Raw genomic sequence first — 10,712 nt, 5'->3', positions numbered from 1 at the left:
AGGGAAAAATAGTCTTCCCAGTGAAACCCTTTTACATTTAATTGGTGTACACTATCGAGGCTAGATGGAACAACATCCATGGAAGTTCATCTGGAAGACAAAGCCTGCCATAAAAGTAGCCTTCTTTGGGTGGACAGTAGCATGGAAGTTGTATTAACTCATAATTATCAAGCGAAAAAGGCAGTATACATGGAGCAGTGGTTACCACATGTGCATTATGACTAAAATCAGTCGACACCTTTTTCTACACAGCGAGGTGGCCAAAGATGTTGGAAAAAAAAATTTCTTTAGCCTGCAACGTATAGGGTCACGTCTAGACAATTCTAGGATGCTCAAACATATGGACAACCTTCTAAGATAGAAAGACTATTAACAAAATTTGGGATCTTTTGGCATATAATCCCTTAATTGTGTCCTCATTTAGAAAGATTACTAGTTTGGGACCTCACATTGAGGGACTTGATAATAAGAGAGAAATTTGATAAAGGTACGGTAGGGTTAGCAATCTAGATGCAAGACACAAGAGGTAGCAACGATGTTCTTCCCCACATTAAACCACATTTTAAGAAGAATTGAAAAGAGAAACAGTTAAAGCCGCACCCATAATCCTCGAAGGTTGCAGCAGGTGGTCCTAAGGATTGGATCCAGACAGATTTCTCAGTATTGAAAAAACAGTGAAAGACTTCAAGGGATGTGAATGACTGGAAAAAGGATCAGCTCGACAATGGGGAAACAAACAAAGAGTTGAGCACCGAAGCTCTCCAAAAATACATTAAAGGATCCATATACCAGATAGACAACGAATGGATCTTAACCGTCCAGTTCGAGTACCAGTAGCAGCCATTGAACTATTGGAAAACGACGAGCACCGAAGTGCACGAATAAAGTGAGGCCTAGGGAGCGATAGAGAAACATTAGCAGTAGGTGGCTGAGTTAAACAGGATTTATTGTTGCAGAAAGTACAACTTTTCAACCTCTAACGGAAAGTATAACTTCGATTCCCCGAAGCTGGAAAAGCTTGACGCCTTCTGCCTTGCTGGAACTCTGCTGTCCCTTCAATCTTTGGTGGCTCACCTACTAATAAATCCTTCTTATCACCTTTATCTTTCCTACTCCTACGAAACTCATCACCTTCTCTTTCTGGCTGTTTTTTACCTGGGTCTTCTCCAAATACCACTTGCTTCCTCGCCGCTTCATAGTCAAAAGGCTGAACCTTCAACTGACTTTCATGTGCTTGTGGTTTCTCGGCAAGCTTTGCAGTGTCAGTAACTTGTGAATCATCGTTGACTGGTTCCTCAACATCTGAATCAGTATCCAGTAAGATAACATCTTCTAACTTTGAAGTAGCTACCGGCATGGCAAAGGAGTTATACTGTTCTCCTGTTGATAGCTCACCTTTCACTGATTTCCCAGCATCTGAATCATTCTCCAGGGTTGCAATGTCTAACTTGCACTTGGTAGCAACAGGTTCCTCTTTATGGTTAATTTCCAATGGTTTAGCGGGACTTGTTGCAGCTTCCTGTCCTGAAAATGCATGGAATGGAAGGCTCACCGAAGCCTTGATCTGCTGCACTTGGATATCTTCCGGCTCTTTTCTATCAGGATGCAGCTTCCTCTTTGCTGTACTCCCTAGTAACATGCCAAGACCACGACTGGGTTTCTTAATTGCCTGAATAGTTACTTCCGCCTGTCCCGAAGAAGTAGCTTTTAAACCACCACATTCATTACGACGTTCAGATGTGTCACCGGGTCCACTAGAACCAACTTTAACATTTGAAGTTTCTGTCCCTGTTGTTGCTTTTAGTGGCTCAGTAAGTTCAACTGACATTTCAGCACCCTCAGTAGCCACAATGTTCTCTTCAGGTTGTAATTCTAGGCGCCTTTCCTTGAGAAGTTCCACGGCTGCTTCATATGAAGCGGAATTTTGAACAGAGTACCTAATGATGTTGACAACAGAACCAAGATTACGCTCAACATACGGATGCTTTGATTTCATTGATAGCTTCAATTTGCTTGGGGTAAGAGGCATCTGCTTAGCAATTTCAAGAAGTGGTTTGTTAGGCAACACATAGCCAGTACTTTCATCTTCTGCTCGGGCAATAACATCCCTCCATCCATGCAGCCCAGCAACAACTGCAAGCTGCTGCGCATTGAAGCCAGCTCCTTGTAATCCATATATGTGCTGATATGAGGTATCAGTCAAAAGTTCTTTTTCGTACAACTGCATGCATATATCATAACTGCGCTTGTACACCTCCACCAGAGGAGTATCGGGAGATCCATCACTTTCAGCACACGAAGAGAGCAATTTCATCCTCATAACATCATAAATGTACAAGAGATAGTGCGTATCTTCTCTAGCATATCTCATCATCTCAACAGGAAGCGGGCGTAATCTCCAATCTGCATTCTGATATTCTTTGTTTGCTGTAACTTCACACAAATGTTGTAGCAGGTATTCCAGACTGTTCCTTTCCAGTTTCAAAACCCTTGAGGCCTGGCCAGTATCGAACATATTGCAGACATATATCCCAAAGTCACGTTGAAGCCATAAAATATCTCGATCAGCACCATGCATCACCTTTTTCTTCTTGTGGTCCTTGAAAACATCTCTCAAATGTGGACCAATGTGAACCCGGAGCTTCAGAGTGTCAACAACAAAATCTTCCGTTCTAGTGGATATTTGCATCAAGCATGTCAATCCTTGAAAAGATCTATATTGATTATGCTCCAAATCAACCGCAAACTCATCCACAGACCGCAATTTGGCTGCTAACTGCTTCAAATCTTTGACCTCTTCCACAAGCTTGAATGGAGTAATCTCTAATGGAGGAGGTTTAACAGGCTCAATGCTTCCACCAGCACTCTCAACAAAGTCCGAGGGAGCAAACTTCTCCAGAGGATGTGTAAACCTGGAACCATCATCACTCCTCTGCAACCAAACATGCTCAAATGGCTGATTTGTATTGTTAACAATTATCTTATACACCTCCTGTGGCTTAGGGATGGTGGGTATATGAAATGGAATCTTTGCCTTCCCTTTCACAGCTACTTTCACCTTATCTTCACTCTTCCCCACATTTGCTGCATTATCTACTTTCCTATTCTTCTTCCGACCAACCACCAATTGGAACCCCCCGCTTTCGGAATCTTCCATCATCTTCACTCCAGTCTCCTCTTCTTCCTCCTTCCTTACCAACTTAAACTCATCTAACGACGAGGCGAGCTTCTCCAAAACGTCGTCGTTTATGTTCACCAGCCATTCACCGGCCTCCTCCTCGTCATCCGGAAGAGATATAGATTTCCCCCATAATTCCGATAATGCCCCTACTTTCTCCAAGATTTCCTTGGATTTCTTGTCGATTTCTGAAATGGGTGTTCTGAATTCGCTGAAATTATTGTAGAAATGAAAGTCTCTATCGGTGGGAATTCCTCTTGAAGAACCGGAAAGCTTTGCAACCGTAGATGGCAACGGACCGCTTGTCACTTTGCGTAACGTATCATCGGCGTTTTTGGAGATATCTTCAGATGAATCCATCTCCATTGATGATGGTCTTAAGTCTTTTAGAGATTTAGAAAAACAATGGAGGTTTCATTCATTCCTTTTTCCCTTTCGGTTATAGGATTCACCGGTGATGGCAAAGAGGGTTTTTTTTTGGCTTTAGGGTTAGGGTTTTACTCTGTATGTATCAATTTTGGGGAAGGTTCAACATAGTGGGCTGGCTGGACACCTCGAAACTACTAACAGCTTACAATTGACTTACTCACAATTTTAAAAGGCTGTTTATGCATTTTACCTTTTTAATAACCATTCATAATTAGATTAAAGTCAAAATGGGTTGGCCAGCCAAGCCTTGCAAGACAGAGAATTTGATGGGCTTAAGATGGATCAATCCTTCTTTAAGGATAACTAATACAAATCTCATGAGTTAAAGGAGCTACAAATATTAAAAGTGTTATAAATGTATTTTAATTATAGTGAATGTCTATCAAGATTTATCAAAATCTACTTTGATATCTATTGGGATTTGAAGCATCCGTCTTTTACTCAGACTAGGAGTAAATTTTTCCTATAAATACAGGAGTTTTGTTCATTGTATTTATAAGCTGATGATCTCTTATCCCTCAAGAGAAGTAATAAGAATCACTCTCTCTATTCTATCTACTCTTCTTCTTTATTCTTTCTTATTTTATAACACGTTATCAGCACGAGATTCTACCAAATAAGGTGAGATTATAAATCTAAAGGTAATTTCAAGGTTAGTAATTCCTTATGTTATCTGTCTTTTGCTACTAATAATATAACTATTGTTGGATTTGAGGAAAAATAATTGATTTGGAACCATTTATATTTTGAATTTATTTCTCAAGAACAATATTATCAAAAGAGATGATAATATGTTAGGTTCAAGTCTCATCAATTTATGCCTAAGACGCCTTTATATGAATAAGACGTTGAGATTGGATCTTAATGCATGTATTGATGATATTATGATAGCTAAGGCAAAATAATGGGTATTTAATGAAAAGTCATGAAATATATCCCATTGATATGTTCTATTCCCTGAATTGAATGTGGTAGCAATAAATCATATGTATGCCTCAATTTTCTTTTGTAGTAGCTATCATAATTTGATACGCTTAAGGCATGATTATATTTCATTCCTGGGAAATAAGAAGCTTATTAATGCAAACGTGCACTTGATTGTGATGGTATCACAACTCACCTCCAAAAGAGGCAGAATAACTGAGAAGAGATATTTCGAAATCTACTTCTAAAGTAGTAAATTTGAAATTTATTCATGTAATAGTAAATCTGAAATTTACTAAAGAAAAAAGTACATGCCATGGTAAACTTGGAGTTTACTAGAATAAAAGTTCATAAATTGATATGAACGATGGTGACATCTCAAAAATGTGCATTTTGAATATTAGACATGTATTGAAGAACTAGAAGGTTCTTTGAGAATTGTTTATGTCGCTTGTTCTCATGATAAGTTGGCTGGACCAACTAATGTTGAGATTGAATTCCTTAAATCTGAAAAATATAAAAAGTGAATATGGGCATGTTCACCTATCATGTGATATGTTGAAAAGATGCATCAATAAGATTATCACATGTACATTCATTGTCAACTTGCAGTTTGACATTCATAAAGTTGCTTGCTTAATAAAATTGAGTTAAAAACATAATTTTCAGATTGTGCAATCAAGAAAGTTATCTTGATGATGATGGTTTGGGATTGAATGCCTTCGATAAATAGCTAAATCATCGCTAATGAGAACAAAGTTTCATGTGTTGGTCTGAAATATGACATATTGCATACAATAACACTTGTATGCATTAGACCAATAAATTATGATTATTTCTTCCCCCTCAATTGGTTCAAGGTCATGAACCAACTATTTTATCTAATAGTTTTAATGTGCGGAATACGATTAATGAATATACCATGATGCACAAATATGGATTCCTCAAAGAAGTAGAGGATGTATGTTAGTTTTCCTAATATAAGGAGGAGATTATAAGCACTATGAAATATGTTAGGAATTATCACCATATTCTCATCCAAAAGATAATTCAAGTCAAATGTTAAAAGCATCTCATATTAAACGCAAGTGCTCTTATTTTGTGTTCCTAAAGGACAAAGTCTATGCATGCGTCCAAATGAAATAGTCCTTGAAAAATAAGGAGCAAATAATCATAATAAGAAGGCAATGAGCTCTTGAAGAGCCTACGACATACCACTTCATGAAACCTTATGAGAGGTTCATGTACCTGAAAATAATGAAGTGATGAGATCTCAAATGTTATGTCGCATTGTGAACCGATACAAAATGATATATCATCAATATCTTTGACACAATATTGGTGCAATATTGTGAAGGATTACGAGGATCTGAATTCTACGTTTATTTAAGCATGCTGACGTAGAAACATTTATCAAGTGACATGAAAGGATGCATTTTGATAAGCGTAAAACTTATTTGATTTGCAGTCCAGACACTTGAAGATGTCACTCATGAAATGTTGAATATTGTCACTTGACAAAACTTATGTGAAAATTTTAAGGGATTCAAACTGCTTGAAGCATATAAACGTTTTTGAGAAACTTATTTATAATCTTTATATTGTATAAGCTTATTGCTTGAACATCATTGGAACTCTTAGAGAGTTTTCAAAGCAATAGATTATTTGCTGAAATTCAAAATATATCGAATTGGATTGGTTATGAAGTACCATATCTTAGTGCAATTATATACTCATGTACCTTGCAAGTACCACAAGGCCTATAGCCTTTTCAGTCAATTTGTTAGCAAGATATATTTCTGCTCCTGCTATGAGACATCAAAATGGGATAAAACACATGAGCTTGTTTTATTCTAAAGATTTCAGTCCCGATCTTATTGGTCATGCTGATGTTTGGTACTTATCTGACCCACATAAAGCTCGGTCTCAAATAGGCTATGTGTTCATATGTGGTGGTACTGTCATATCTTGGAGATATACAAAGCAGTCTATCGTAGCCACTTCATCGAATCATGCTGAGATAATAGATATTCATGAAGCAAGCCGAGAATGTGTATGATTGAGGTCTATGATACATCTCATTCGAGAAAAATATGGAATGAAATATGACAATCTACCCATAATTTTATACAGAGATAATATAGCATACATAGAACATCTTAAGGGAGGATTCATAAATGGAGATAGAACCAAGCACATTTTGCCAAAGCTTTTCTACATACATGAGCTACAAAAGAATGATGATATTAACGTGCAACAGATTTGTTCAACTGACAATGTGACTGATTTATTCACCAAAGCTTCTCCAATTGCAACTTTCAAGAAGATGCTGCACAAGATCGAGATGCAAAGGTCAAGGATGTTCTCATTAGGGGGAGTTAATACGCGTTGTACTCTTTTTCCCTTACGAGGTTTTGTCCCACTGGGTTTTCCTTGTAAGGTTTTTAATGAGGCAGCTGAAATGCGTATTATTAAAGATATGTACTCTTTTTCCTTCACTAGATTTTTTTTCCTACTGGGTTTTTTCTAGTAAGGTTTTAACGAGGCACATTATTACCAATTAGACATTCAAGGGGGAGTGTTATAAATGTATTTACATTATAGTGAATATCTATCAAGATCTACTTTGATATCTATTAGGATTTGAAGCATCCGTCTTTTGCTCAGACTAGGAGTAAATTTTTCCTATAAATAGAGGGGTTTTGTTCATTGTATTTACAATCTGATGATCTCCCATCCCTCAAGAGAAGTAATAAGAATCACTCTCTCTATTCTCTCTACTCTTCTTCTCTATTCTTTCTTATTTTTTAACAAAAAGGGCATTTTACATAAATCCCAACATTTTGTTACCTAATTACTTTCTCTCCAACTTTTATATTATTTACGTGATATCCCAGATATGATACATTATTTAATCTCATATACTTAAGTTTATGATACATTACCAACTAATTAATAGGAGATAAAAAAGGAAAAAAATCAATAAAAGTGCCTACAATTTAGTAATTAACACACTCAATTTAAGATTGTGTCTGTTTAATTACATAAAATCTGTAACTTCTTTATTTGAAATTTGAATAGTCAAATCAAGCTTCATCAATAATAATCTTCCAAAACTAATTCCTTCTCCAATTATTCATTCCATGTTCATCATAAAAAATTCCATCCCCTGCCTTCAGAAAATTTTAAACACAATATAAGAATTTGATATCTCAGAAGTACAAATCCCATATCCCATATCCCATACATATCTTTTTATGTTAAAAAATTTAATGTATCAGGAATGCGAAACCCATATTACATACATATATTAAAGGTAGGAGGTGTAAAAAATTTAATGTATCAGAAATGCGAAACTCATACCACATATAAATCTTTTTATGTATCAGAAAGCATTCAATAGTTTGGTCAGAAAATAGATCTATGTATCATAATAAATATATTAAATTTATCAGATATAAAAATGAACCAAAATCACATATAGGTTGAATTATATGTCGGAAAGCATGCAATATCTTATTAACCTTGGATCTATGTATCAAACATAAAATATTGAATGTATTAGGTGTAGAAAAAATCAAAATCATGCCTAAATTTTATGATGTATCAGAACAAACAGATATGTATGAATACAATATGGTCATCTGCAACGCATCTCTATTATTATCGAAATCCCCGATTTGAAGACTTGTTTATTCATATGATACATTACGTTAACAAGAATACGTATAATTCATACCTTTGATAAAAAAACTTTTTTTTAACTTTCTTTCTTTTTTCTCTTCGCAGATGCAACAATATGCTTCTTATTACTACTACCAGCAATCTCCCGTGATTTCTTCATCATAGTCGAATAGATACTATACATTGATTTATTTTCACAAAAAGTCACTATCTTTGTAATTAAAAAAACTATGAGAACAAACTTACCTCCTATAAATTTGAAGAAGAAAGTTAATGGAGGTTGTAATTGAAAGTTGAAACTTGAATTTTGAAGTAGTGGCTGATAACACGGTTGAAATTTAAAATTGCTGAGTTGGTGAAAAATATTAGATACTTCTCCATGATTTTAGGTGAGTTTTGAGGAGCAGGGGGCGCAAAAATAGGGTGGGTTGTAATGTATCAACAAATATTAGGGTTTTATGAGTTAGAAGGGATTTTTGTAATTAATTTAGTGGTATGGGATTTTAAGTAATAATGAAAAGTTAAGGTGTGGTTTTAAGTAATTTTTTCATAAATTAATAGTGTTAATATATTATTTCTGGGCCAACTTGGATGTCACATAAGTCAAAAAAAGAGCTTTAACATGCCTTTATGTAGGTGTAATATACGCATTATGCCAACTCTGCAAAAGGTACCAAAATGACACTTGATGGCTACTTGAGGTGCCAAAAGTGAACAACGTCCACTTGAGGTTACAAAGTAAAAGATCGCTAAAATTTTAGGGGTCTGTTGATGGATTTTGTCTTTTTTCTTTAATTATTTAACTGCAAATCTAAAATATATTTTACATATCTTTTTAGTAAATTTTATGTCAAATTAAAATTTTGAAAAATAATTCAAAGAGAGGGAGTATTACTCATTCGCATTTTTTCTTTTAGTTGTCATATTTTACTCCCCCGAGAGTTAGTTTAATTAGATTTTTAAAATTTAAATTTAAATATTTAAAAAGTTATCATAATATATGGTCAAATTTAGTAGGCAACCATGAAATTTTTTTCATTTTTTTCGAAAAATTATTTCACTTTAGTGAAAAAATTAAAAATAGTGGTGTTACCCTATTAAATTCGATGTTCCGAACTCAATGGAGATATGAAAATTTTGAAAAAATAATTATTTTCACATAACTGACTCCCGATACCTATTTTTATAACTTTCTAAACGGAGGGTCAAAATGAGATACAAAGGTCGTAAAACCACACCAACGATGTTATCAATCTAAATCGGCCCAGTCCATTTTGCCATTCGATGCACATATCAAAAGATATTGACTGAAGTCAACTAATAAGCCTTTAAGACCATCAAAAATCACAATCTCACATAAATCACATCTAAATGCATTAAAAATTGTGTCAATCATTCTCACACCCAAAAATACCACAATGCAATCACATGAAATAATAAAATAATTAAATTACATAAAAATAAATCATTCACATAAATTCCTGAATAAAGGGAGGAGTCAAAGAGTGTGGCTGACAAAAACAGTACAAAAAGATTGTCTTATAGGGGCCTACCCTGTTGAATCATGAACTGGAAAGAGACTTTTTCAAGAAGTAGGTTGAGGTATTGATCACATTCCTGCAAAAAGCATCATAGGACTTTTGCACATTTTTTGAGAAGGTTGAATAGGATGTTTGAAAGGTGACAACAAGTTTGTTACGAGAGAAGCTGGTTCCTGCATTGATAAAGTCAACTTATTGATCGTCTCAATTCCTTCAGCTTTTAGACTGTCAACTGTGAGCCTTAGTTTTTCAACATCTCTACTTGTTTCCTTAGTTACTTACCTAAGTTTTCCAACAGTTTCCTGCAGAGAAATCATACCTTCTCCCAAAATCATTAATCGTTCATGTAACCCTTCAACTTCCTTGAGTAACACTGCAGAGTCAACTGAGGCCTTACCGGAGTTGGCTTTCATGTAATGAGCGTTACTTGAATTCTTTTTACACTACTGAAAGTCAACCATCACATATCCTATGCTTTTAAAAGCTCGGGTGTCATAGGTGCTAGTAACATCCACAATAGGAAAACCAGATGAGCAATCATTGAATGAAGCAAATATGAGAAATTAGTGCACCATAGGGTAAATTAGCAGAAGCGCTAAGGGTCCTGAGCACTTTCCAGCATGTATTCATGAAACCATTCACTCTAATTTAAGTGATGCTTCTTAATTAGGCAGTACAAAACAAACAAATCCTAAGTCAAAATGCTGCTAAGGGAGCTTTTGCAGGGAACCAAGGTTGTAACAATTATATAGACAAAATTCTAGTTTCAAAACATCGAGATAGAGGACAAAAATCAGAAAAGATCAGCACCTGATTTGGTGACTGCCTTTTTAGCACCTTTAAAAGAAACTTCAAAATCATCGGGCCAAATACCATTCATATATGACATACCTCCAGAAGAGTTAATATGAAAAAACTTTTCAAACAGAAAATCATTCAACACGATTTTAGTGCCA

At 35.3% G+C, this 10,712-nt stretch overlaps 1 protein-coding gene across 1 annotated transcript; it reads right to left on the bottom strand.

Annotated features, from left to right (window-relative positions):
• Nucleotides 1-698: 698 nt before the first annotated feature.
• On the bottom strand, nt 699-3,851 carry LOC107859743 (protein RRP6-like 2). The gene has a single exon (XM_016704834.2). It carries the CDS (start codon nt 3,542-3,544, stop codon nt 977-979), a length of 2,568 nt encoding a protein of 855 aa, XP_016560320.1. The 5' UTR covers nt 3,545-3,851; the 3' UTR covers nt 699-976.
• Between the last annotated feature and the right edge of the window lie 6,861 nt (nt 3,852-10,712).

This window comes from Capsicum annuum, chromosome 2, assembly GCF_002878395.1.
Source record: "Capsicum annuum cultivar UCD-10X-F1 chromosome 2, UCD10Xv1.1, whole genome shotgun sequence".
Classification (NCBI taxonomy): Eukaryota; Viridiplantae; Streptophyta; class Magnoliopsida; order Solanales; family Solanaceae; genus Capsicum; species Capsicum annuum.
This window is presented reverse-complemented; position numbering and strand designations above follow the sequence as displayed.